At 42.7% G+C, this 26,673-nt stretch overlaps 3 protein-coding genes across 10 annotated transcripts in view; 2 read left to right on the plus strand and 1 right to left on the minus strand.

The window, feature by feature from the left end:
• Positions 1–405: 405 nt before the first annotated feature.
• On the plus strand, positions 406–4,237 carry cir1 (corepressor interacting with RBPJ, CIR1). The gene is made up of 10 exons (XM_037240488.1): positions 406–575; positions 863–957; positions 1,149–1,222; positions 1,501–1,514; positions 1,613–1,665; positions 1,751–1,799; positions 2,027–2,147; positions 2,622–2,728; positions 3,116–3,201; positions 3,503–4,237. The coding sequence occupies exons 1-10, from the start codon at positions 504–506 to the stop codon at positions 3,918–3,920; spliced, it is 1,089 nt and encodes a 362-aa protein (XP_037096383.1). The 5' UTR covers positions 406–503; the 3' UTR covers positions 3,921–4,237.
• A 199-nt stretch (positions 4,238–4,436) lies between these two features.
• Positions 4,437–7,453, minus strand: sp9 (sp9 transcription factor). The gene is made up of 2 exons (XM_037240464.1): positions 7,171–7,453; positions 4,437–7,014 (listed from the first exon to the last, which is right to left on the minus strand). Exons 1-2 carry the CDS (start codon positions 7,189–7,191, stop codon positions 5,707–5,709), a joined length of 1,329 nt encoding a protein of 442 aa, XP_037096359.1. The 5' UTR covers positions 7,192–7,453; the 3' UTR covers positions 4,437–5,706.
• Positions 6,965–26,673, plus strand: part of LOC119115715 (obg-like ATPase 1) — a 30,699-nt gene continuing 10,990 nt past the window's right edge. For 2 of the 8 annotated variants that reach the window (XM_037240536.1, XM_037240535.1), the window contains exons 1-2: positions 23,062–23,301; positions 23,911–24,010. In XM_037240536.1, coding sequence (XP_037096431.1) covers positions 23,246–23,301; positions 23,911–24,010 — 156 coding nt within the window. In that variant the 5' untranslated portion in view covers positions 23,062–23,245. Of the gene's footprint in view, positions 7,103–7,471; positions 7,736–9,590; positions 9,731–9,803; positions 9,885–10,932; positions 11,077–18,431; positions 18,609–23,055; positions 23,302–23,910; positions 24,011–26,673 lie in introns of those variants that run through there. The other 6 variants (XR_005096181.1, XR_005096183.1, XR_005096180.1 and 3 more) reach the window with 6 other exon arrangements.

Consider the following 26,673-nt stretch of genomic DNA (forward strand, 5'->3'; position numbering starts at 1 on the left):
GTGCGTTAAGGGCACCTCGGATTTATTTGGTGATGGTGTGCGATTTACTTTTCACTGTTCAAGATAAAAGAAGCTATGAGAACTACCGCAATTGTATTTGTCATTTTATTTCACTGCTTGCCAATTACGCTATCAACTGCTGACGAGTCAGTTGTGCGGCTAACGAAATGCGCATAATGTCAAAGAATAAACGATTTGCTATCATGACAGGCAAGTTCTGTCATGAGCAATTATCACTACGTCACACCACACACATAATGTGGGCTATAACGCTTAAAAAAATACAGGTAAAAACCGCAGTACATTTAATTTTCCGTTTAAAAGTTAAGTACTATTCTTATGAGCGTTATTTCCCACTCACAAAAAACTGTCATTTATTTTCCCGATAAAAGTGAAAGCATCGACAACTTCCGCCTGCTTTTAGTTTACTTCCGGAGACAGCAAAGCTATCAAGCGTTAGCTGAAAATTCACTTTAACACTCGGTCGATTTTCGTTATCAGCCATGGGGAAGTCTTTTGCCAACTTCATGTGTAAAAAGGATTTCCACCCTGCGTCGAAGTCTAATATCAAGAAGGTGAGTACAAGTTTCGGAATGAACGTTTGCGGTAAAGCGTCCATTTTGCTAGTAAACACTGGCTTCCTTCGCCTACACTCGAGTTTAACACGAGTATGATAGTCAACTAATTTGTATTATAGGGAAATTAGTCAATTGTTTCCAGCATTTCTTGAGACACCATGCCTGAAACAATGATGTTTTTTTTTTTTTTTAATCTTCTCAATTCCCTCACAAATTGACTACTTCGCTTACGATGTGTTCATGGCAGTGTCAAACATTTTCAAGGTGTGTTCCTCCTTGTTCAGGTATGGATAGCAGAGCAGAAACTAACTTTCGAGAAGAGAAAGCAGGAAGACCTGATGTCGGCTTATCTGAAGGAGCAGGACACCTACAACAACAGGTAACTTAAAACATGTTTATTAATACGCAATGTGACAGTTGGGCCTGTTTACTTGTACACCAACCTGACATACTTGCAGGAACTGGAGAAAGACATTCCGAGATGTTGATTCTTAAATGATAATTTTCTGACAATGTGAAATAATGATCTGATGACTGTTTGAGCATTCATTTTGTTTTCCTTACCTTTAGAGTGTTGATGGGGGATGACCGTGTTAAAAATGGGCTCAATTTCATGTATGAAGCTCCACCGGGAGCATCAAAAGGTAAGTAATCTTGTCAACCAGACTCTTTAAATCCAACTTGTGTGTGTACTTGTCAACCCGATTCTTTAAATCCAACTTGTGTGTGTGTACTGAAGAAAAATGTGTTATTTTACATCCTTTTTGATGAGCTGAGTTCAATGATTGTTCACAAATCTGTGTTTTTGAGCACTTCTTCTTAGCCAAGATATTTATCCACCTCACAAATGTGGCTTGTTTATATTTACATTCAGTCCTAATGCTTGTTTTCCTCTCCCCTACAATTCCTGTCCATTCTGAAGAGGAGAAAGCAGAGGTAAAACTCAGACCTTTACCGTCTCCTGATGAGCTTTAATAAAATTGTATCAGTTATCATGCCTATATTACTCATTTGGATCCATTTTCTTCTCTAAGGAGGGAGAAGAAGAGTGCAAATTTGAATGGCAGAAGGGAGCCCCCAGAGAAAAGTAACAAAAAATAATAATTTACTCACTGCTAATTTACATGATGCTTATTTTTTTTAATGAACCAAAATTTCAATTCTTTTTGCAGATATGCTAAAGATGACATGAATATCAGAGATCAGCCTTTTGGAATCCAGGTGACTTGTTGTGCTTTGCCTGCTTACCAACTAATGTTTGTTAAATTTCATGTTACATTTCCTATTGAAAAATATTGACAATTTCAATCCACACTGAAGAAATGTCAACAAGAAGAGAACGAGCATTGAGTTGTGTCTTATGGTCTCAAGTTGCTAAATTATATGATGTTTGGTGTTTTGGAAGTCAAATGAATTGTTGACATGGCAAAACTGCGTTGACATTCCAGGTGCGCAATGTGCGCTGTATCAAATGTCACAAGTGGGGCCACGTAAACACGGACAGAGAATGCCCTCTGTTTGGACTGTCGGGCATCAACGCCAGCGCGGCGCCTACCGAGGAGTCTGCAGGTACACTTTTTATTTTTTTATTTTACTTCTCTATTTTTTATTTTTCCTTCAAGTTACAGAATGACAGTGTCAGACAATATTTGCAATCAGTGAGTGGAGTTCAGGTCACACTCAAAGGTTTCAGAAGCTGAAGCTGTCAGGTTTTCCGCCTTGAGCACATTTGTAGCGCAATCAGCGAGTAATAATCTTCCACCCCGGGAGAATCCGGTCAACGGCTCCATTTTACGGCACTCTAATGGCTGTCACCCCACGGAAGGAAAAAAAAAGAAGTAATTATCGTGTATTGTGATTTCCCCCTAACCGATGCTTTGCCCAGGCTTGATATTGTGTGATTTGCTCTGCCGGAAGTGGAGTGACTTGTTTTGATGTGAGGTTCCGTTAACAAAGCCGCCCTCGAAATTCACACCGCCGGAGACGGCGGTGGGCCAGGGTCCGCCGTCAATGGCGCTGTGATGCTATGATTTGCACTAACAGGTCCATCCATGCACCCCTCGGAGCTAATGGCCGAGATGCGTAACAGCGGGTTTGCCCTCAAGAAATGTGTCCTTGATCGAAGCGCTACCGTTTGTGATGCGGCGCAGGTAATTGTCTCACGCACTCTCTTTCTCTCTCTCACAAACACACACACGAGTCTATTGTACCCTTGGAAAAGGGCAAGCTAATGTTTGTTAGCCTATGCTAAAAGAACGCATGTGTGTGTAATTTTAGGATTCCATGATTCAAGACTAACTCCTTGTCAAATTGGTCCTAAAATGATCAATTTAGGGCAATGTGAATATCCAACTAAAAAAATTAAGTGACAAAAAAAAACATTGTACTGTAATATATACCAACTATAAATAGAATGGATAACTTATATTGAGGAGCAAACCTGATTGTGGTCTAATTTTCTATTTCCCCAGAGCTGCATTTGTATTTGTTATTGACTTGTTATTAATAAACCTAATTTTCATTTTCTTTTTTTGAAGGAATATGTCGCAAGTGACCAAGAGGAGGATCCAGAGATGGAATTTTTGAAATCTTTAACAACCAAGCAGAAACAGAAGCTCCTCAGGTAAAAACAAAAAAACAAAAAACCTCCATATTTTGTGCAACGTGTGTATTTTTGTTTTCTAAAAGTGCTGCCCTTTTATTTAATTTGCAAAACAATTTGTTAAAGCATTGCCAAATCTAAAACACAAATCTAGAATTTGTGCAGTTCTACATTACGGTATCGGCAATTACAAAACTTTAGAATATTTAAATGAATGTCTTTCTCACCGCCCCGATCTAAACGGCAATTTCTGGTGCGAAATGCGAAAGTAGCCCTAATTTTGTGGTCGTGTGCGGCGTCAACACTCGTGACTCATCAACAGGAAACTCGACCGTCTGGAGAAGAAAAATTCCAAGAAAAAGAAGAGTAAAAAAGAAAAGAAAAACAGCAAAAGGAAGCACAAGAAAAAGCAGGAGAGCAGCTCGAGCAGCTCAAGCAGCAGCGACAGCGACTCATCCAGTAGCTCCAGCAACTCCGACGGCAACTTCAAGAGCCAAAAGAAGAGCAAGAAGAAGAAGAAGGCATCCTGCCGCGAGCGCAGCGCCGACAGGCCAGATCAGAGCCGACAAAAGGCTTCGGCCAGCCCGCGCGCCGGAGAACGTCGACACACGCGGACGCAGAGAGGAAGCGGTCACGACGAGGAGAGCAGGAAGAAAAAGGAGATGCCGGAGAGAGGTCGCGAACGCACGCGAGAGCGGAGCCGCAGCAGCGAGCGCCATCACAGACGAGAGAGACGCTGAGAGGAAGAGGAAGGAAAGGGCAGCAGATGAGAGGAATAGAAGCAGAGACCGAAGCAGAAGTCGTGACAGGAGCAGTAGAAAGCACCGAGGGCGCCTTTATTTAGATTTGGGTTTTTAGTGCTGAAGAGGCATGGAGTTCTCTTTCCCACCACTTGAGGGCGACGCTGGACCAAATATTGTCACTTCTGCGCGTTGGAACAATTTGATTCACACAATATTCTAGACAAGTTTTTTTTTTTTTAGCCTGTTAAACAATAATTAATTGTGTGTATATGCAGGTTTTCAGACCTATAATAAAAGAAATTCAACCTCCCCCCAAAATTTACGTGTTTATTGTGAATAGACGGAGTATATTATTCGTATTGTGAAATAATTAATTTTTGAATTTACTAGCGAAATTTATTCCCATTATTTTCCCAAAGTTTTTGTCGAACACTATTCTGCGCGACAGTTGAGAAATGTAAAGAATTGAAATTAAATATTGAAACCAAGAGGGAAAAACACAAACGCAAGGCCGTCTTTGACACATTAGATTGATGCGTTTTATGTACGTACATCAAAATGACGGGTTTTATTTTATTTCTGCTTTCATGTGAACCGTCACATCGCGGCGGAACAAATGTTTTGCAAGCTTTACACATCCAATTTAGTTGACGCCAGATAAAATATTTGATCCTAATTAGTTGTGGTAAACGGCTCTAAAGATTTTCTTCAGATAAGTTTTTTTATGGTATTTGTCCACTGACTTTTCATCAAGACAATCGTCCCATGTCTTCTCATTGCCGGTTTTAATGCAACATCTCTTAAAAAAAAATAGACATGGATGCAGCGTTTTGAGCATGCCAGACTCCTTTTGAAAGACTTTGGAAGCTCTGCTGCCCAAACACAAAGAAGTCGTTGAGCATCTTTGAACCTTTTAATTTCACATTTCAGCGAGCCCAGCAAGAAGCATTTTAGCATCGGACATTGCTCTTAACGTGTCATTATTATGGTTAATTTATTTTATTTATTGTGAAAAATATCAGTCTTTATCAAAACGGCCAAAATGTAAGGTTTGCATTTGAACAGTTTCATTTAGCCCTCGTTAACGTGAAGTGAACAAAAGATCTTTTTGATATTAATTACATATGTGATCATGCCCGAGTCCCTAACCTCAAATACAAAACACATGGGGCCGTGCATGTGTTCCAAGTCATAATTAATCGCATTTGCATTTGGCCACGAAATGCCCTTTTTACGCCACATTAAGCAATGATTTATTCTACAAGGGGAAAATAGCCTTTGTGATTTTGACAATTAAAATAGGCCCAAATAAATACATGTGAAATGTTGCATCACACAGTAAAAGCTTTTTTTCCATGTGTTTTAATGACTTTTAAAATGAAAGTCTTATACGTGTGAATTTATACAGGTAAACATTTAGATATAGATTTTTTTAGAGCAACAACAACAACAAAAAAATAAAACGGAAAATTTGAAGAAAGCTGTGCACGTACATAGAATATCCACAAAGTGCATCTTAAATTAAACTCCCTGACGTTCAGGTTAGAAGCAACACGGAAAACAATATTAAGAAAAACAATACGAACATGAAGTGAACACGTGGTCATATACAAGATGCAACTCACATTGTCCCACGTTCAACAGGTTTCTCCTCACAATTAAATACTGCCGTAGCGTCTAGAGGTGAGCTCTTATTTTTGTTTTTCTTCCCATGAAAGATTCACTTGTTAAATTAAGACCCGTGTAATTGAGTTCGGACGCGGGGGTCCCTTTCTCCCCCCCATCAGGGCTCATCGTGGGGGGGCTGGTCCTTAACCGTGATCCTCGGGTTGACCCCATCCAAAATAAGGTCCGGGGACTCGGACCTGGGGGTCTCCAAGTTGCTGGTGTCGGTGTCGCTATCGCTACCCTTCTTGCCTCCGCCCCCGGCCGTGTGCGTCTTGATGTGCTTGCTCAAGTGGTCGCTGCGCATGAAGCGCTTGTTGCACACCGGGCAGGCGAAGCGCTTCTCGCCGGTGTGGGTCCTCAAGTGTCTTTGCAGCTCGTCGGAGCGCGTGAAGCGCTTGCCGCAGAAGAGCCAGTTGCACACGAACGGCCTCTCGCCAGTGTGCCACCGCAAGTGCGCCTTGAGGTGCGACGTCTTGCCGTACACCTTGCCGCAGCCCGGGATGTGGCAGCTGTGCAGTCCCTTCCGACGCAGGCTGGCCCCGGCCGGACCGAGCCGCTCGGCCTCCTGGCAGTTCGGGCAATCGCACGTCGCCCGCCCGGAGTACCTCCGCGACGAGCGTGACGAGCCGCTTATTCCCGAGCCGCCCCCGGAGATCATGGCGCTGGCCGCAGCCGCAGCGGAGGTGTCCGTATAGGCGGGCAGCACCGTTTTGAAGCCGTCCTGGGCCAACAGGTGCTGGCCGGTGGTCAGCAGGTGCGACGCGCTGGGGCTGATCCCCGTCGAGCTGAAGGCCGAGTGCGTGAGCGAGGAGAAATCCGCGTTGTAGCTGCTCAGCTGCGAGTGGATGGCCTGCGGGGTGCCCGAGTGCAGAGAGCCCTGGAGGGGGCCCGCGGGGTTCGGCACGTCGAGCCACGAGCCCGGGTTGGTGTGCACGTCCCACCAGGACGACGCGCCGTTGGCCACCTCACCGGAGATGGTGGAGTGGAAGCCGGACTTGTACCACGACTCGTACGGATGCGCCATGCCCACCCGCGGGTACAGGCTCTCCGCGGAGGTGTGCACCTTGGAGAGGAAGGCCGACTGGCCGGACTCTTGGCTCGAGACGCCGCCGCCGTTGGTAAACAAGCCGCCGTACTCGCTAGAGAAGGCGGCCGACGTCGGCGAGGTGGAGGCCAGGCAGAAGGCGCTGTTACTGGCGCAGCTCGTCGGCGGTAGTCCCGTGGGGGCGCGGCTGGTCGCCACCGCGAAGCCTGGCAGGGCCGAGCCCAAGTTGCAGCTCGACGTGGATCTTTTCCACGGGTGAAATCCACCCTTGGAGAATGCGCTGGAGTCGGGCAAAGTGGTGAGGGGGCTTGTGTTTCCGATTTTGTTGCAGGTCGCGGCCAGCATCGCTAAAGGTGTCGTTCCAAAACGAGGCTCTTCCTGGAGGGGGGAAAACCCAAACAAAGTTCCACTTAAACACCCTGCGTGGACGTGTATCGTAACACCCGCTCTTCCTACCGGACCGGAGGTAAGATAACTTCTTTCAAGTTGTACTGGCAAAAGTTATTCAAGTTTCACCTTGTAAAAAAAACTCACCCCAAGAATGGAGGTAGCCATATCCAAGTTGTGTCCCGGTGGCAAAACGGGTGGCGATGTCGAACCTGCTCGGAACCGGAGTGATCCAGAGCCTCCGTGTTGTGGTTTGGCGCAACACGGGTTCTGTTGTGACTCCAAGTTGTGTCCCGGTAGCAAAACGGGCGGAGATGTCAAACCTGCTCGGAACCGGAATGATCCAGAGCCTCCGTGTTGTAGCTTGGCGCAACACGGGTTCTGTTGTGACTCCAGTCTCCCGGCACTACTTTGAGTTGGAGCAAGCGTCTTGTTTTGAAGTGGGGCTCACCGAGTGCTCGCAGCCAATCCGAAAGCGACTTGCGGGAACGCGGAAACCATTGACCAATCGGAGGAGCGTGCGTGCGCTGAGACGTCGTAGGCCACGCCCACATAGCATCTGCACCGCAGCCTCTTTCTAGGCTCACAGAATCCTGTACCACACTGGATTTGACGTTTTTTTTTTAATGCCCTCCATTTATTTATTTTTTTAGAATTCCTGCTCGATTATCCAAGGTCTTGTTTTCTTCGTTTGAGGCGACTCGTTCACAGGGTAAGGTTTTTTTTTTTTTTTTTTTAATTGGCTGCTTGTTCTTTTCTTTTTGGCATCTTCCTCACACGATGGAGAAATACCGACAGCGGATGACTTCATCACAGGGTTAAATTTGGATTTTAATTTTTGTTTTAATGTATGAATTGTTTGAACAGAAACGAGCGCAAGAATAAGGAAGACGCCAAGCAAACGGTTAAATAAATAGTAAATGAGAATAGTAGCGAGAATAGTAAATATATCCAAGTGGAGGCGATGAGTCGAAACGATGATTAATTTGTTGACAGGCAGTTGCGCGTCATTTATGATCAGCCATCTCATCCTCATGCTTTTGTGCAACACTGCCACGTGCTAACGCGTGCATTATTTAAAAAAAAAAAAAAAAGAACATGCAAGTGACGCAACTTAACTACATTAGATTTAACAGGAGACTTAATAGATCATAATTTCTTACAAGAATAATGTCATAATGTAACCACCCAGCGTGTGAACCCCCGACCCTCCTTCTTAAATACCTAAGCAATTTTAGAGAAAGCCCATTTGAAGCATATGCAAAACGAGCCTCATTATGGAGCATGAATAGTACCAGTCAACAAACGTAATTGTTGAAATAAAACTTCTAAAAATCCATATATGCACACGCACATTGGACGACTGAGTAGGATAAAAAAAAAATGCAATTACGGCAATGCCAATCTAACAGCTGTTCATGTTATTAAATCCCAGTATATGAAAAATAAATTATGTTGTGTAAAATGGAAAGATAGGACTAGCGTATTTTCGTAATAATGGGCAGGGCAATGCATTTTATTATCTAATTCTATATATTTATTGGAATGTGATCGCTTGTTTTAATGTGAACCCCTCAAGGGTCTTTGTAAAATAAATACATTAACACAAATGTAAGAAATTTAATAAAAAATAGAGTCTGTATATTAGGTTTGCGAATTCAATTTGCAAATTCGAAAAAAATTAAAATACATTGAGATTCAGTATAAAAGAGCTGGCCCCTCAGGTTGTGTCTTAGCGCATGCAGTGTTGGACGCGGCTCTGCGTGCTCCCTATTTGTGAGCCAATTAGGAGCCCATTACACGCGATTAGATTGATCAATGTACCTTAAACAAAGGCATGATTTATTTAAGCGAACAAAATACTCTGCGTCCATTGTGCTGAATCTCGGGGTGCGTGCCTTCACCCCCCCCCCCCCCCCCCCCAAAAAAAGAAATTGCGACCTCCCCCTGCAGCCTGCACTTGCCTCATTCAAATCCGCATTATGACTGCCTCACTTTCTGCGTGTTCAACTCCAAGACAGGCTGCAGGGCAATTGGCTAGTATTTTTTTTTATGTGCAATTGTGCCCCTGTGTGGTTTAATTTGTGTCTCTGCAGTGGGCAAGTTGTTGACATGCAATCTAAATCATGTCCCTCTCAAACAGCACAAATGTGCCGCATAGACTGTTGGTTACATTTGAAGCAAATTATTGCCTCACTTTTATGAACAATTTGTCAAGAGGTCTTTTACATTTAGAATAATTAAACCGAGCCTTTATGTTAATTGTATCTGCTCTGCTATGATTGCAACAAGTATAAGAAGAATGTGCAAAGTGGAATATTTGTATTGCAGGAGACTTTGCGTGAACCTGCCACAATATTAAGTGCAGAGCATCCCCCACCCCCCAAAAAAGGTCATTATTAATGACACTTTTGTTTTTATTAAGGGTTGTAGAAGTGTAGAATTACATCAAACTGCGTAGAATTGTTTTTTGATCTTATTCAGCTAAAAGAGAGGCAAAATATTAGAAACATCACAATGATGAATAATCCCAGACAGTGTCAGTTAAATGTATTATTCTGGTGCAGGTGTACCTAATGATGCGGCCAGTGAGTGTGAACAAATACCATGAAGTGAACCATTTACAATGCAGTCCACTCTGCTGCTTGGCTTCTCTCTCAATGAGCATCTTGAGATTTTGAAAAAGTGACAAACGGCTCCAGAGAAGGTGTGTGGTATCAGGAAAGAGCAGGAAATCAACGTAGGAGTGACTCATGCTGAAATCTACAATGTCTCCACAGAGGAAAGGAGAAGATGCAACCAAAAGGCCACCTCTGATTGGAAGCTCTGGCTCATCTGAAAATGGGCCTGCTCAAACTGTGGTAAGTGGAAGATTAATTGTTTATGTTGATGACAATACTGCAGACTTCTGTATTGTCACTGAAAGTTAAATCCAGCCTTAGTTTGATGCCTTCCACTGTTTTCCTTTAACCAAACAACTGGAGTAAGACAAAAAAGTCTACTGCAATGCAGTTTTCCAATACATCACAACAACACATCTATGATTGCCAAAGCTAGGTTGGCTAATTAGCTAATATTAACACAGTATAGCCTAGCACTTGTAGTTTAATACCCCCCAACCCAACATTAATTTACAAGATGCTAATGACATAGCTGACATTTGCCCAGAAGCCTTCAACTGGCTAATTTAGCTAGTTTGTAGCCAGACGCTAACATGTGCACACTATAGCCAACTCATTACTGACTCCCACGTCACTCACCAGGCGAGGCCCCGCCTTTTAAAGGCACACACACATCAATTTTAATCTGAGCCATCGATGGGCTAATTAATTTGAAAATATTCGATAGCTACAGCCTTAGCTAAATGTATTACTCTATCCCACTTGTTAGAAAATGTCTACATGAAATCCCCTTGAGGATGTATTGGGTGAAGTAAATAAGTATTTATTCTACATTCCAATGTCCACTCGTGTACCCGATGGTGCTTACTGTGTTGTTGTGGATGGGTCCTTGTTTTTCCTCACCCCAAGGTGACCCGAGAGTAGCGCCAATTTGCTTCATCTGAAAAATGACCACATGCACTTTAGCAATCTTGAGCAATTTCACATTTTAGGACTTGGTAAACTGTCATTACACTGCGAAGTACTGAGTGAAGGGATTGTCCTGGATTACACTTCATAATAATGCGCCATTATAAAGGCTTGTTGTTGTCTGTCCATTTTCAAGACTACTTGAGTTTTCCTATACTGTGTCTTATTTGTGATTATAAAATGCTGCTTTTGTTTGATTTGGATATGCTATGATGGATTCTCTATGATTTCGTCAACTTGCGTTGGGCACTGATGTGATTCTGGTTGGATTTGACTGTCAACCTAGCATCACCTTTACTCCACTGTTTGCATTTTCAAGACATCAACCTTTTGCAGCGTGCTGACAAAGAGTCAGGCTGGCTGCGGGAAATTTCCCCTTCTGCACCACTGACCCAAATGAAAGCAAAGTGCCCATTCCGGACCAGCGCTATGATTTCCTCTGTCAAGTCCACAAACCAGCCAGGTAGGATATCTCTCCATTCACCCATTCTCTCGCATTTGACATCTGCTCACGCTCGTCTTGCTCTCTCGCCAAGAGCAAAGTTGTCGATATCTCCTTCCTCTAGTGATGCGTGATTGCTGCTCCACTCAAGTCTTTTTTTTTTTTAGATTTAAGAAACAAAGCCTTTAGTCATATTTATAGAGGCTCCTTTAGTAGGGCCATCAAAAGTATTGGAACATCAAGGTCAGTTCCTTGTATGAGTTTGAAGACATTTGGGTTTCAGATCAAACAAGAAGTTCAAATTTTCATTTTTCGAAGGAATGTAACAGACATTTTTAAATTAATTTCAATTATAGTTACGGCCATCCCAGTTAAAAATGGAACTTTGACATCTTTATCAGTCAATGGCACTGAATGAGAATCTTGGTGTCAAACCTTGTGGCTCTTCTCTGGACTACTTTGCAAAATCCAATCTGGTTTTCAGATTCCTTTTGTCAAGGAATGGTTTGCATCTTTCTCATAACACCTGAGCGAGTCAAAAGGCTGAGCTCGCGTTCACTTTTGCCACACGAGCGACTCGGCATGGTGTAACGCTGCTCGGCGAACATCATGACACAGCTCAAAGGCTTGTGAAAGAACCCGTGGGCTTTTCAAAGCAGCCGCCTCAGTTGTCTTGTTCGCAGGCCGTTCGGGGCGTTAGGTGCAGAGATCAACATTAAAGTCACAATTCGCGGCAAAACGCACATTCCTTCTGAAAAGGCTCGCTCAAAGAGAGTGACACAAGTACAGAGGGTTCTTGTCCGTGTCAACTTTCAGAAGCTATGCAGCATGGTTTGAATTATGCTAGCCCGTTTGATCTTGCGCTTTAAATGCGGGCCATCAACATTCATGTGTGCTTTTGGATGCTGGAATAGTTATCAAGAGACTTTTGACTCTTGTTCAAAATTGTCATTGAGGCAAAATGCCATTTCAGTAGAGTGTTAAAAGTTTCAATCGTATATTTGGATATAACACGGCATTCTGTTTGTATGTCACGACGGAATGTTGTCATAGAGACTTAGGTGGGTGACTTTCCAAATTGAACTTAAAACCTTGTGACAACTTGTCGAACGGAATGTGTCGCCAGCTGCTCAGTCACGGTAATGATGGGAATTGGAAACATCACATCGCTGTTGCCACACCCGTGTGTCATGGAACACAACTGGCAACAGGTTCCCAGGACTGCTTGGCCACCTTTCCAGTCTGCCTCCTGCTCAGAGACATTTTGCCCATGACCCCAACCAGCATATCCTGGACAGTAAATGGACGGCTGGACGGATAGATGATGATGTCTTTCCATGTTGCCAGTGCTGATCACATTTGAGATAGTCGTATCGTGTGACAAACTGGTTTAACTGTACTTTTTTCTGTACTGTACAATTGCTCCTTCTTTTTATTGACACTTATTGGATTATCACTCTATTCATTATTGATTGGCTGTCACTCAGATTGATTTGGATATTTGTTGTCCGTCAGTATTAGCGCACTAGCAGGATTTACTTGATGTCGATTTATTTATTTATTTTTGCTTTAAGTAATGGTGGCTGGTATCGGCGGCCTCCACGAGTACCCGATACATTAAAATGAGGCCGATATCGGTCCGATACCATATCGGTACTTGCCCATCTCTACTTTTTTTTTACATTTTTGTTTGTATCAACATTTTAACTGAGAGGATACCGTGACAAAAATCTAGAACATTCTAAATGTATATTTTTGTGATGCTAGCCTCTTATTTACTTTTACCGTAGCACTGCAGAGGCTCCAACAACTGGAGACAAATATGTTTTAGAGCACTAGAGAACATTTGGATTTATATCCTCAATGAACATTTGGCCGTCTCGGACATGCATTGATTCACAAGTGATGTCTTTAGTCGCGCTGCAGTAAAGGAGATGAAAAGGAACAGTGTCTCTGTGTTAAGTGGCCACTATGGGTGAGTGATGTGATGGTGGCTTCCATGCTAATATTTTGGAGGAGCTGGCATTCATCCATCCACACAGCTGTTTTCCATGTGAGAATGAGCTGGCTATTGTTCTGCAGTCTTTTAAATTTAATAAAGCAAAACCACGTTTGTGCTCGTCTGAGTAAGTCACCAAGCCGCTCGTTTTATGAACGTTGACTTCATTTGTAATATATGCTACTTGGATGTCGTTGGAAAACACGCCTTTATGACACTAAACTCTCTAATGTGTGGCCTTTTAGTGTAACCTGGGAATTCAGACAAAAGTTTCAGAAATGATCTAAAGTAGGGGAAAAGCCCTTTTTAGCTCGAGTGTGCTAAAGTGCGCATAGCAAAGCGACTCCATCCAACACCTTTGGAATGTAACTGAACATACTCAACAAAAATAAATGTTTGCAATCGTTAAAACGGCGACCTTGAACGAACCCTGATGAGAAATCCACAACGGTTTGAAGCTCGCTAGAATACGGGCTTTAATTCCGCTGCTTATGTTGAGCATTTTCGAGTGTATTGCCTTAGCGTCGACTCGATCCCTGATGAATCAGCGATTTCTGAGACAGCGCACCTGTTTTCTACTTCAGTGTGTTCACTGGGCCATATTCCAATTTGTTTCTTTGTTTCCTATCAATTTTTCATTTGAGTGCGTCACCTTGACAAAAGTGCAATGGGTTTGAAGACGACTTTAGGGTTTTGTGTCACGCATTGTGAGGCCTTGGGGCAGTTCAACCTGACTTACTGGTACTCCTTTCTATTTCTGCTAAATAATTCCCAGCAGTTCGACATTCCCTCCTATAATAATCTCTGTATAATACGGGGAAAACCTCCAAGGGTGTTACCAAAACGTGAGCCATTGCATTCCAAGCCGACATTTAACTGTCTGTTATGGAGTCACCTGCTCACAGAGTCTACATAGCCACAAGCAGCTGTAGTATTTGTAGTTGACGTCACCCAGTTATTTATCTGCGTCTACTCTTCGACACTACGTGAAAGAAATGTTTCCAAAAAGTTGCACAAAATTCTTTACGCCCGCACATTCATGTTTGGTGTATTCAAGACGCCGGTTCTTAAATTTTGTACACCTGTCGGTAAATAATTTCCCCCGTGGCATGCATGTTTTTATTTCGTTGTTTTAAGCAATCCGGGCAAAGACACGTGTGGATCATTTAACGGCAGCAGGGCTCGTCCTCCTTTTATGCGCTTTGTGTTTTGAGGTGCTGTCACGGCATTTAAATGAGCGTTTTTGCCCGAGCGAGAATGAAGAGTCTTTGTCAGCCTCCACTCGTGGCGGATGATTAGAGCCAAATGCCTTCCCATCTTGAGTGGAGATCGCCACGGCTCCAAATAAAATCTGCCCTGATTGAAGGTCGCAATATTTTGAATTCTAATGGGCCCGCAAGATGAATTGCCTGAAATAGACTAGCGACTCTTCCTGCGTCCTCCTCCTACTCAGCCCCCCCTTTTCCTTGTCCCCCCCACCCCTTCTGTCCACTGTGAAAAGAACCACCGGGAATGGCAAGGCCCGATGATCATAGAATTATTGGATGGTGATTCTAAACCCCTCAAAGAGGAGTTGCTATGGAGATCTCGTTCCAAACTGCAAAATGATTCTGCTTTGAAAGAGCGCAGGGTCTGAAAAGCCGAACACATCATTGTTCAGGTGGCGGTTGGTTAGGAAATTGCTGGTGCCTGTGCAATCAGTGGCACTGAAGGACCTGAAAAGGTTTCTTCTCTGATGCGGGACAACACTTGTGTGCATGTGAAACTTGCTCATGTGTTCCCAACAAATGGAAATGGCAAGGAAGATGAGATGAGTCACTTTTGTTTTGTTTTTTTGGGGTCATGTCAACAAATGTAACCTGGTCCCATCTGGATCATCCGATTTAGGATTCTACACATTCCCAATTTTTGTCTAAAGTATATCCCTCATTCTCTAAGAATTAATTATAATTAATTGTTAGAAAAATAATTAAATGATAATTAAAAGTAAATAAAAAAATAAAAAAATATACGTGTATATATATATAATGAAAGCAAATTCTTTAGGGACAAAAAAATCTTAAAATGTTTGACAAAAATATCCTAACACTGGGCAAAAATAGTTTAGTGAAAAATATTTTCTTATAAAAGCAAATCGGCAAAAGATTGGCTAAAATTAGGGTAAAATATTCACAAATGCTACTAGATAAAATATAAACATCTGTAAAACAAGGCAAATTTTCATGTTTCTTTTGTACAAAGAGTGCTTTGAATGCATCATTTCATCAAGCCGCCTTTAAGTTGCCAACGTATTTATAGTAATTGCTAAGTCAGTACGGCAAGGAAAAACTCCTGAAGCTGTCATCGTATAGCCGTCGCTCTCACCAATCACCTATAAAAACATATTTCTGAATACTCCTCATGTTCATCTGTAGTGTTTCAAAACCGGTAAGACACCCATCATACGCTTCCCCCTCAACACACCCATAAAATTGCTTTACTGCTCTGAATGCCAGCAGAATTGCGACGCTGACTTGGCGTGAACATTTTTTAAGGCGGCGAGAGGAATGCGACTTCTTCAGATGTGCTCTTAGCCAAGCCGCCTTGCATGTGAAAACACGCACAGGAAGTTGAAGGCGAATGAATACTGTAATTTTGCAGAATTATGTTGACCACGTACCCTCCCAGGTAGCGACATCACACGGCACAAGCTCAATCAGTATCAGTATTGATCTTTGACTTAACACAGATTGCAGTCTTGTCTGTCGACGTCATTCACAAGTGATGATAGCTCGAGCTTCTTTTTGACGCTCGGTGTAATACTCCAAACTGGTGGGGTCTCTCCTAAAACCATTTAAGAGTCACATTATGCTGTAGTTCTTGTCGGGCACCCCCATCTTGGAGTGCCAGTGTAAATCCAAAAATTGGAGCTCCCCTAATCAGGCCATCCAAAGCCACTCCCTGCTAATCAGTTTGGTCATATTCCACAAATGCATTTAGATTCTCAGGAAAGAACATTTTGTTGTCAGAAATTTTTTTGACTTGATTTCCCCTTTACTGTCAGGGTGGATATTTTGGCTAATGTTAGCATTAGCTTTTTTTGTTGTTTTTCTTGCTAGCATCCTTACATGGCGACGGCCTCACAAGAGTCAATTGTAACAAGTGCCCCCTCACATTTTCCCCCCATCTTTTTTTTTCCATACATTTGTTCTCTGGCTCTCAGCCATGAATTGGGCGGCTGTAAAGTTGAAGTGAATGTTAAATTAGGCAGAATTAATTGAAGGAAATTACGGTAGCATATATGGTGGCCAAAAGGAGAATGTCAGGCCAGCAGCTGCGCCTGCCCTTCCAAAGCCTTTCTATCTAGTTTTCATGTCACAAATATAAGGTAGCACATTGTAGACCAGTCAAAAAAGAGTGCTATTTATATTTCTACGACTTGATTGAATTGAAATCATTCATGACAGATTTATGACTAATTCGAGCACTTTTGAAACCTGATGTGCCAGAATTCCTCGTGAGAATTTGCCCGGCAGGATATCCAAATTGTACATTATGAACGCTGCTGGTGTATGTGTATTCTCGCAGCAAACAGCAGCAAAGTGATTACGTTGCAGTATATTTCCTAAGTTCGTACAAACACAATGGACAATTTCCATCGCAATCATTGCTAAACAGGGAGCTGGTAAATTGGAGCAGCAAAACAATAATTCCACTGATTAGCCCCTTTCTGTGGAGCCTAAGTGAACTGTTTATGCTGTGGAGTACCTCGGCAAGAGGAGACGAACCAAAACAGGCTGATTAGACAAACTAATTGAGTAAGTTCATTTCGGCACGAGGACAACAACGCACAGGATGACAGCTCGCGCGCAAGTCCGCAGCTTTTTGCTGACAAGCTCGACTATTAAATTGTGCGTGGATCAGCCATGCTGGTTTATAACAACTTCACTTTAAAAAAAAATAAAATAAAAAATAGTCAAGCAGGAGAACAAGGTCGCGTGCGCTCAAGGGAACGAATATTTCTTTTACCATTGATGACATGCAAGAACACCTTAAATTCAGTGTTGACGCTAATTGCTCACGTTGGCATGCTAACATGCTTGTGTTGCTAACTATTACCACCCACGCAAAGGTGGTATTCACACTGTAGAAGATTGCTAAAAATACTATTTAAGTACAAAAAAGTACAGACTCCAAAATCCACTGAGGACATTCAACATTATTTTACTGGGTTAAGTCAATTGACAAACTCCTTCTCGAAAAAGTACAAGCTACAGAGCCCAAGTAGCATTCATTGTTACAAGTCTTAGTAAGGGCTAATTGATTGACTGTTGACGAGTTTTATTTTTATGTATTTGAGGCTGGAAACAACAGATTCATTTATTTTTGGCCGCAATTTTCATTTTTTCTTACATGAGCATTGCATACAAGCATTTTACTGTGTAACTTTCCAACACTGGCTACAATACTGTGCAAAAAGTCACCATTCAGGAAGTAACCAATCATAAAATGATCATGCATGACACTACAATTGGAAAGTTTTTGTGGAAAGTGATGCAGAGGTTTTTACATTGTCAGCAATGGCTTGGCATTATAGCTGCCTCAGTCTTTAACAGGCATTGTTTGTGACACAACTGTGAGTCATCAATATTCCAAGCGTGCATGAATGTTCTGGCATGTTTGTCGCTGGCGCGACGGCTTTTTAATGAGCCAATCATAGAGGTGACGTAACTTTCTGTCAGGACCTCACCTGTCTGTCAACGGTATTTTTATACGGAGCATTAACCGACGCCACTGAAGACACTAGGAGCATACCAGACATGTTTCAGGGAATTCTTCACCTGACTTGTACTTCCTTGTTGAATGAGCTGGCGTTCCCTTTCTGACAGTGGTTGGTTGGTTGGTTGGTTGGTTGGTTGGTTGGTTGGTTGGTTGGTTGTTGTTGACTGAGTCATAAAATGTATTTAAAAAAAAAAAAAAAAAAAAAAAAAAACTGCAGCCGTGGTAAGTTTTTCATGTTTTATGAAACACGATGCGAACTTCACTTCTACAGCTCTGGAGACGCAATAAATAAATAAATAGATAAATTTAAAAAAAAATAATAATAATAATTAATACATAAATAAATAAATCTGTGGTAAAAAAATAAATAAATAAATATTTAAATTTCGTTGTACATGTGTGACAATGACAATAAAGATCTATTCTATTCTAAAAGGCCTAGTGACCAACCCAAATGAAGCTTCCCCTCCATCCCAAGTTGCAGCCTTTACAATTTGGGAAAACTCATTGATTGCTTTTTTACCGATTTGTCACCCTCCTGCTGTTCCCTGGTAGAAGAAATAAAAGGGAAAAAAAATCGATACTTACGTGTTGTTTGTGTGTCTTTGCGCTGCAGGTGCATTTGACGATGAGGATATCATCTATGATGAGGCGAGCGGGGACCCCATGAGGGACATGGAGATCATCCACAAGAAGCTGAGGCTGAAGTACAAGGATGATGATCTTCCCTATTATTGACAAGCTGGAGAAGACGGCAATTAGGAACGGCGACAAGAAACTCAAACCAGAATACGTGAGTCAGTCTCAGCAGGATGTTTGCACCCCCCTCCTCAGCCCCCACCCCTCCCTCCCAGCAGCGTGGCACAAATAATCACCCTCCCACACACACGGCAAAAGCAAGGCGAGAAAAAAAGTGTGTTTTTCTTAATCTCCACGCAATGGGTCTCCCCCCTCCTTCTCACCCCTTCGCCTTTTTCTCCCTCTCTGAGATTGAAAGCGATCAGGGGTCAGGAGTGTGCCGCTGCAGAAATCATTAATAGAGAGTTACTTATTCAGTGGCCGACCTGGGGTCAGCGCCGTGGTCTAATGAAAATGTTTCCACACACTTCTTGTTCATCTAAAGTAATACTTGCATCACCGAACATGCGGCCGCGTAAGCGAGGACAGCAGGTGATGCGTCTGTCTCCATCACATTAAAACTGTCGAGGAGACAGAAAACCCTTAAAGTCCCTGCAAAGTGAAAATTTCTTTCTAAATTTGACAAAAATCAAATAAGAATAACAACACTGATGATAAAAAAATGGAAATAAAATGAGACTTAAAAGATGTGCTCTGGAAATTCAAGCTGTTGTCCCCGCTCTCAATGCTCTCCATTGAATGCTCTGAAACTATAGAAAATGGATGGATGGATTTCATATATTTGTTCGAGCTTGATCAGAGAACGACTAAAATCCGTCAAAATGGTCTGTGATTTGCCTGTAAATGTCCCACGATGCACTTAAGGAGGGGGATGTGGCATTTCAGTGGGAGCGACGTGCCCCCGCCACTGCGAGGCTCGGACCACTCATTACACTAACGAGAGGGGCTATTTCACCTGCCGCACGGCCCACCCCACCGCGGCCGCCCCTAACTCCCCCACTTGGCTGCGCCTCCCCACAAGCCGTGCAGCCCCACTAACCGCAGCCATTCAGCCAAGGCAGGTGGCCGCTTTGCGCACATAATTGCTGACAATTTTTGGCAATGAATAAAAATGAACTACATTAATCGTCAAAGGTTGCGCCAGGCAAGTCAAATCTATGGAAGACCTCTTTAGATGGCAAGAAAGAATGGCGCTTATCAAAGGCTGCGCCGGGCTTTTAAGACGGGAGGGACGCGACGTGATTGTCTTGCCGGTGGGCCGGCCGGCTGTGTGGGCCTCGCTCAGCTGCCGCCACTCGCATATTTGCATCGTTATGTCACCATTTAAATGCACACGTCTTTAAAGGCACAAGAAAGAAGACATGTTTTATTAGACTTCTGCCCGCATTTGAGTTGAATCCCTTCAAGTTCGGTTTAAGGGTTAAAAAAAAAAAGATTGCAATTTCTTATGACGTGTAACTGTGTATACGTATATGTGCAGATACACAACATTTCTACATTAGGGCTTCAACAAATTATTATTTTATTAACCAATTGATAAGTCGATTTTTTGTCGATTAATCCGATTAAAAAATATTTCCATTGACAGTGCAGAAAATGCACAAACAATTTTATTATGATTCAGCTACTGGATTGATTCTTAATACCGGCCAAAAATATTGATCATTGTTGTCAAAATTACAAGCACATGTTTGATTTGCTTTCATGGATGACTACTGTTGAATGACTGCAATTGTGAGATTTGGACAATTTTAAATGAAAGTGTCAATTATGAAAATACTTTTGATTAATTGGATAATTGGTTTGTTGCCAATTGTTTATTGCACCTCTGAACAACAAATATACATGTCATATATACTGTGAATACGAGTACAAGTAATATATGTTGCAATGCAATACTTTCCGTTGTATTTTATGTCCTCCCAGTTGCGAGGTTGAGATGTCAAGCCAATGCCAAGAATCATAGTAATGTAACATCAATAATAATCATTTTCCTAAATGGAAAAAAATCACTCATAACAAACACACAATGACTCTACACCAAGGCATACAGACAAACGCTGGTATATTTCTCCATTGTTATCAAGATTCGCTAACAACGCCGCAGTGATGTTTTTTTTCCGGTGCAATTTTCCCCGCCTTTTGTCCATACGATTGGTCTCACAAACAACAATAATGGCAAGGCAGCCCACCAGCGGCGCTCGGCGGTGGCAGGCGTCCAGTCACGGCGGACCTTTTTATTAACACCTGCCTGTTAGGGGAGCAAGCTGATGAGGGGAAAACCTGGAGCGGGTTCAGGCCGTGTCAGTGGCCGTTTGCTGTTTCCATTTCACACATGATTAATCTCTCTGTGAAGACTTGGGCCGGGCGGGCGAAGTGTGTGTGCGCACCTCTTCCCCATGCGCCTCTCCCGCTGGCTGCACTCTCTGGCTGCCTGACTAAAAAGGCCTTTAGAATTCCTGCGGAGAGAGATGTGGCCAGAGTGAATGCAGCTGGCTGGGGGTCAGCGTGTGGAGCTTTTTGCCGCCATTGTGTAATTGAGGCTCTGGCAAGGTTTTTTTTTTCTCGCTTCTTTCAAAAGGCGGTGTGATTGTGAAGTGCGCTAAGGGTTTGGGGAGGGAAACGGAGGCAAGGGGAGTGTTTCAGGGGGTGGGCAAGTTTTTATTTGAAGAGGCAGGTCAAGTTGACAGCAACAATAGGAATGCGTTCCGCTAATTTCCGTGGGGCCAAATCAACGATAATAGGCTCCATTTCTTTATTATAACTTTTCTATCTGGCGCCCTCCCATTCTCCACCCTTTTCCGCCGACAACGACTGTCAAGAAGCAGTCTCGAGTCTCGGCCACGCCATCCCGTTCGCCGTACAGTATTCTGACCGAGAATGCCAAAGAAATTCTTTTAAACACTCCACTGAAATGGTCACGCATGAGCTGCTGAAATGGACCGATGGCCGCTCGATTATCAAAAAGTTATTATTTAATAGTTGAGACTTTAGAGTTGGAGTACAGCCTTTTCGACTGGCAAGTCCCGTCCTCGGACAAGTCGGTACAAGATAAAAAAATGACGCAATTTCATGGAAACGCCATGACACATGGCGCTATCATGCCGCCAGTCGCACGCCACCCACGATTTGAACAAATGTGAAGCGGATGAGCTGGAAGCGGCCATTCAGTTTCATCTGCACACTCTTAAGACACATTATCATGACATACAACTGTAATTTAAGTAGCGTCTCTTCACTCGTCCTTTTTTTTTTTTTATTGCTTTAACTGAACTTTTATGACGCATCGATCACTTTCTTTTTGATGATGATAAAATGACATTTCCTCAAATGTGTCACCGCCGTTGTGTAAGCGTGGATGATGTCATTCCTGTATGTCTTGATTCAATTGTCCTCCTTCGGAAAGGCTGGAAGTCAAGACTGCGCTTAGTACAAGTAAAAGTTTAGTCTCAATTAGCAAACGTTACATACACGCTAACACAACAATTTGTTAGCACCTGGCTGAGCGTTTGCCGAAGTACCGCCACTGTCACTTAGTCTACCCCAACACAACATCCTGCCTCGCAAAGCTTAACCAGCCCGCAAAACTTCATTAAGCACTTCATCTAGCATATGGTCCCCATTTTCCAACAACATTTTCTCAATTCCATACAATATCAAAGAGAATGAAGGCCCTAAATATCAAAACAGCAAATATAAGTATGTTCAAAGCGAAAAGTCATTAATACCATCTGGCGATGCTCAGTAAATCACATGGGAGGGGAAAAAAAAAAAACTCTTCTAGGGCCTATTATATTGAAGATGGTTTCACTGCACATATTTCGCTTTGTTGCCACATGTTTCTCACAATTGTAGCATTAGTGGCATGCTTTACAAGTGGCACTTTGTAGCCTGGAAATCCCCGCAGAGCACAAAGACTGTCCAAATACAATGAATAAAGAAACTTTTGCCTTTTTCAATTGCACCAATACCATAAACTCATTTCGTACTGCGGAAAACCTTTTTTTTTTTTTTTTAGCCATGAAAGTGAGCGGTTCACTCGGCTCATGCTAGGTTAGCATTGGTTAGCATTGATTCTGTTACGCCTCTCCTTTCTATTTTGGAGTTTGTCAAACACTCCTGTGGTTACACAATTTGTAGTTTGACCATAATGATCATGAAAATATTTCATGAATTGTCAAATTTCACTCAAGTGTTAAAAGATATTCCTCCGGGAGCCTGTTAGCCCGCAAGCTAGCTTGCATCTTGTCGTGATGACGCATACATTGAGAAATATATAATAAATAATAATAAATAACATATATATATCTGATTCTGATTCTGATTCTGATATTAAGAGCACGTATTTTGTTCATAATTTTTTTTCATCCACTTGAAATTCAAGGTCTTTATCACTGATGAAAAATGATAGCCACCTCCATCATTCAAATTGCTCATCCCTGTCCTATTACTTCAAAGTGCTAACCTCAAATTAGCTCACTGAAGTTTCACTTTTGTTCAATCCTTGTATCACACACGCAGTCATTCACCTGCATATTGTTCAAATGTTCCTGACACGAAATCCCGTGCTACTGTCAGACAGAAGGAGTCGTTAATCAAATGATTCATGACTTGCGCAATAGCTAGCCTGAGTCGGAAGACTTTTGTGTGCGTGTCATGTGTGTGTGTGTGCAACTGCAAGCGATGCAATAAATCAGAATGTTTTAAACAGGCAAAGCGAATACCGCTGCAGGGTCTCCAGGGCGCCACGATGAACAATGTTGGCATCAAAGTGTTGATGTTTGACAAGTGATGAGTCACTTCCCATGTCCAGAGAGAAGCTCACACCTGTATGGAGATGATTACAGGTAGATCTGACTGGCCCTAATTGTACAATAAACGCTCGCTCCGAGCCCTAATGGCAGCCGAGACGCCAGACTGCCATTTGCCTGTCGCCAAGCTCCTGTGTGTGATTTTTTTTTTCTTCTTCCTTCACAAGCACCGTTGAGATGATGATATGGTTACAGACTATTCAAAGCAAACAGCTAGACAAATTGCAATCTCAGATTTAATGTCTGAAGGAAAAGAAGTGATTCACAGAATGAGACAAATAAGGCAATTTTATCCCTGCCGTCTTTCAGGACGGTTTTATTCATTGGGATTTTTCAGGAGATGTTTGAATTTTAACGTGTTTTGTTTAATTCATTCATCCATCATTCATGCATTCGTTTGAACTTAACGTTTCACGTGTTGGAAAGTTTGTGAATACATTGTGGAGTGAAATGGAATTTAATACAAGGTCAAAAAGAAAAGTTAACTGGTTACACACTGGATTGGTTGCCAGCCAATTGCTGGACAACTACAGAAAAACAACAATTGGTTTTATTCCATGAGGGTAATTTCACTTTTTGGTGCTTTGCAGCTGGGGGCAACATATCTCTATTTTAATACAAGTGTCATTTCTATTTTTCTTTCAGGTATTCAGACAGACGAGAGGCCATCAGCATTGGACAACTTAAATTTGGAAGTTTTTCTAAGTGCGTGCGTTGCTCTTGGATGCTGCAATGGAATTCAGAGGTACGTCACCCCAAAAATTTTTATTCTCTACATTATAAATGGTTTAATTAATCGTCCGATTAATCAGTAATTAGCATTTTTTGTCCGCCCAAAATCACCATCGGCCTCAAAAATCTTCACATCTGTCAGGCTCTATTATGAAGATACCAAACCTTCCCCAGTCTACTTCTAAAGTGCTTGTGGCTTCTCGCAGCCATTTTGTGTAAGTGCTATTTGACCAAGTGCATTTGCCAAAGTCAAAATCTATCTCCATTTTCTTTTGTGGGTTTCTCCTCAATTCACACACATGAAAGATAAGAGCCCCCGAAGCTCCGAAAACGACCCGTTTTCAAACGACATCATCCTGCATGGAGATCAGAAGCCACATAGCACGCCGCCCTTGTTTAGAGAAGAATGCGCGGTATTAGCTTTAGAAAAGCATCATTAATGGAAGGATCAGACGAGGAGCAAGGCCGACTTTTATCCGCAGGTTCTCTGCTGGAGACGGTACATCATTTAGCGTAGAGAGGAGCACATGGCTCCAATCCTATACAGCGCATGTGTACAAGAAGGCATCCATGTGCATGTTTGAAGTCTGTCTCCGAGGCGACTCCGTGCTCATTTGGGTACAGGCGTAATTGCGATGCGGAGATCAAAGACGTGCTGGCCCAGTGATGTTCCAGAGGAGACTTTAGCACTCTGTGCAACAGGGGCCCGCCCGCTGCTCGCCGAACCCCCCCCGCTCCTCCCCCCTCCCCTCCGGCCCTGCGCTGCCCCTGCACATCCCTGCTCGTAAAAAATGATTAAGGCACCATTTGTCATGTGTTTATGACTTAGAGGCATTGCGTGATAGGGAATGGCATCTCCAAGAGTCTATCGAGAGGCTTTCTTCTCTTTGCAGACGTTTCCTATAGCCCCACTTTTTTTGAGAGAGACTCGTTAAAGCGTCGGTGACGATGCGGTGGCTGCGGCCGCAGCCTTGCCAGTCTTGGCATGTTTTCACTCCATCGGTTAAAATATTGTTTATTTTACAAGGCATATCGACAGCTTTATCAGTCCGGTGAAGCCCTCCCGTTTCAGAAAATGCCACATGGTTACGATTGTTTGTTTATCGTTTGTTTTAGCCTTCCCACACTTACCGAAACATAATTTAACTCGAAACACAATACCTGAATGCCGCGCTTTGGCTCCCACTGTTCTAGAAGAAAAAAAAAAGATTCAAAGTCTGCTTGCTTCAAGCTGTTTAGTTGTGAGTCACAGTTTGTTGGGAAAACCGACACAGAAAACAAGAATCAAGCCTTGTGCATTTTCACACACAAATCGGATAATAGTGGTTTCACAAAAGTGCGCTAGCTTAATGCTAGTAGATGAGCTAATGGGAATTACTACCTTTAAAGGAGACGTCAAGTAAAAAAGCAAAACATGCACGAGTTGCAGTCTGTGATTTTTTTTTCATATTTTATGATCGCAAAGACATACAGAGGAAAAAGATATGGCGTGATAGCAATCATTCTTGTACATTCCCCTTTTTTTCCCTTCGTCTTCCCAAGAATGTGCATTAAAGTAAATTGGCGCCTTGTAAGTCAAAGAGTTGACCTTTAACAAATCTGGAGAGCCTGTCCTATCTGTAAATGTGTCTGGCCTTTTGCTCCTCCTGCAGGCTACGGTGTCAATAAATATGCACACAGTATGTTAGCTCCTATCTACGTTAACGGCCACAGCTTGTTTAGCATTATCGACTTTCATCACGTTACCCTCCGTCACAGTTGTTTAGACGAAATCGAAAGCCGTTAAGACGAGAAGGGTACAAATGGGAGTAAATGGAGCACAAGATCAGAATGTTTCACACACAACGAACACAACATCCTGTGGCCACTGGCAAACCAAATTTGTAAACACATCTGAGAAGACTCTTATTATTCCCATTTGAAGACTCTTTTATTCCTTCCAGAATGTCAAAGTTAACACGCAAGCAATGTACAAAATCATACAAGTAAAACAATAACCGAGTAGTCACGTGTTAAGTGACTGTGTCCTTCTTGGTTAAAATATTTTGCTATGACGGTAATGTGAACCAAAAGAGAATTTATTCCGTTTGGCCTGTAGGGGGAGCTTTGACAATTAAAGTGAAGGAGGCCCCAGCCTAGCAGCAGTTGCCTCATATCAGCTCATCTTAGATTATTTCTTCTTTCTTCAACGTGACTGATGGCACGATTTAAAAAAAAAAAAAAAAAATCATTCATAAAAATTGTCTTGACTTGTTTCTTTGTCTCGCTGTCGTGTAAACTCTTTGTGCAGCGCCATAGCCTGATAAAAAAAAATCCCGTTCGTTCCCAAGCTAAGATGTACACGCCACAGGCCTGAGTCAGTCCTAATGGATCCCTTCAGCTTCAACTTAGTTGCAATAACAACACAAGAGGCTGTGCACTAAAACAGAAACAGATGGCCATCATAAAGTCCCGGCAGGCCAGTCGGGCCACTTCTTGACTGTCCCTCGTTAATGAAAGGACACAGTCGACGTGTCTCATGTTGTCTTCTTTTGGTGCTGTGCCGGTCAAGCCTTGCTGTCTGTGCGGCTAATGAGATGGCAGACTAACAGTTTGGCCTGTGATGATCGTGTATGGAGTTTGTTTGCGTACCGCTAAAACTGGTCATGTCTCGCTTTTTGACTCAGAGTGCACTTT

The sequence above is a fragment of the Syngnathus acus genome, chromosome 21 (genome assembly GCF_901709675.1).
Source record: "Syngnathus acus chromosome 21, fSynAcu1.2, whole genome shotgun sequence".
Classification (NCBI taxonomy): domain Eukaryota; kingdom Metazoa; phylum Chordata; class Actinopteri; order Syngnathiformes; family Syngnathidae; genus Syngnathus; species Syngnathus acus.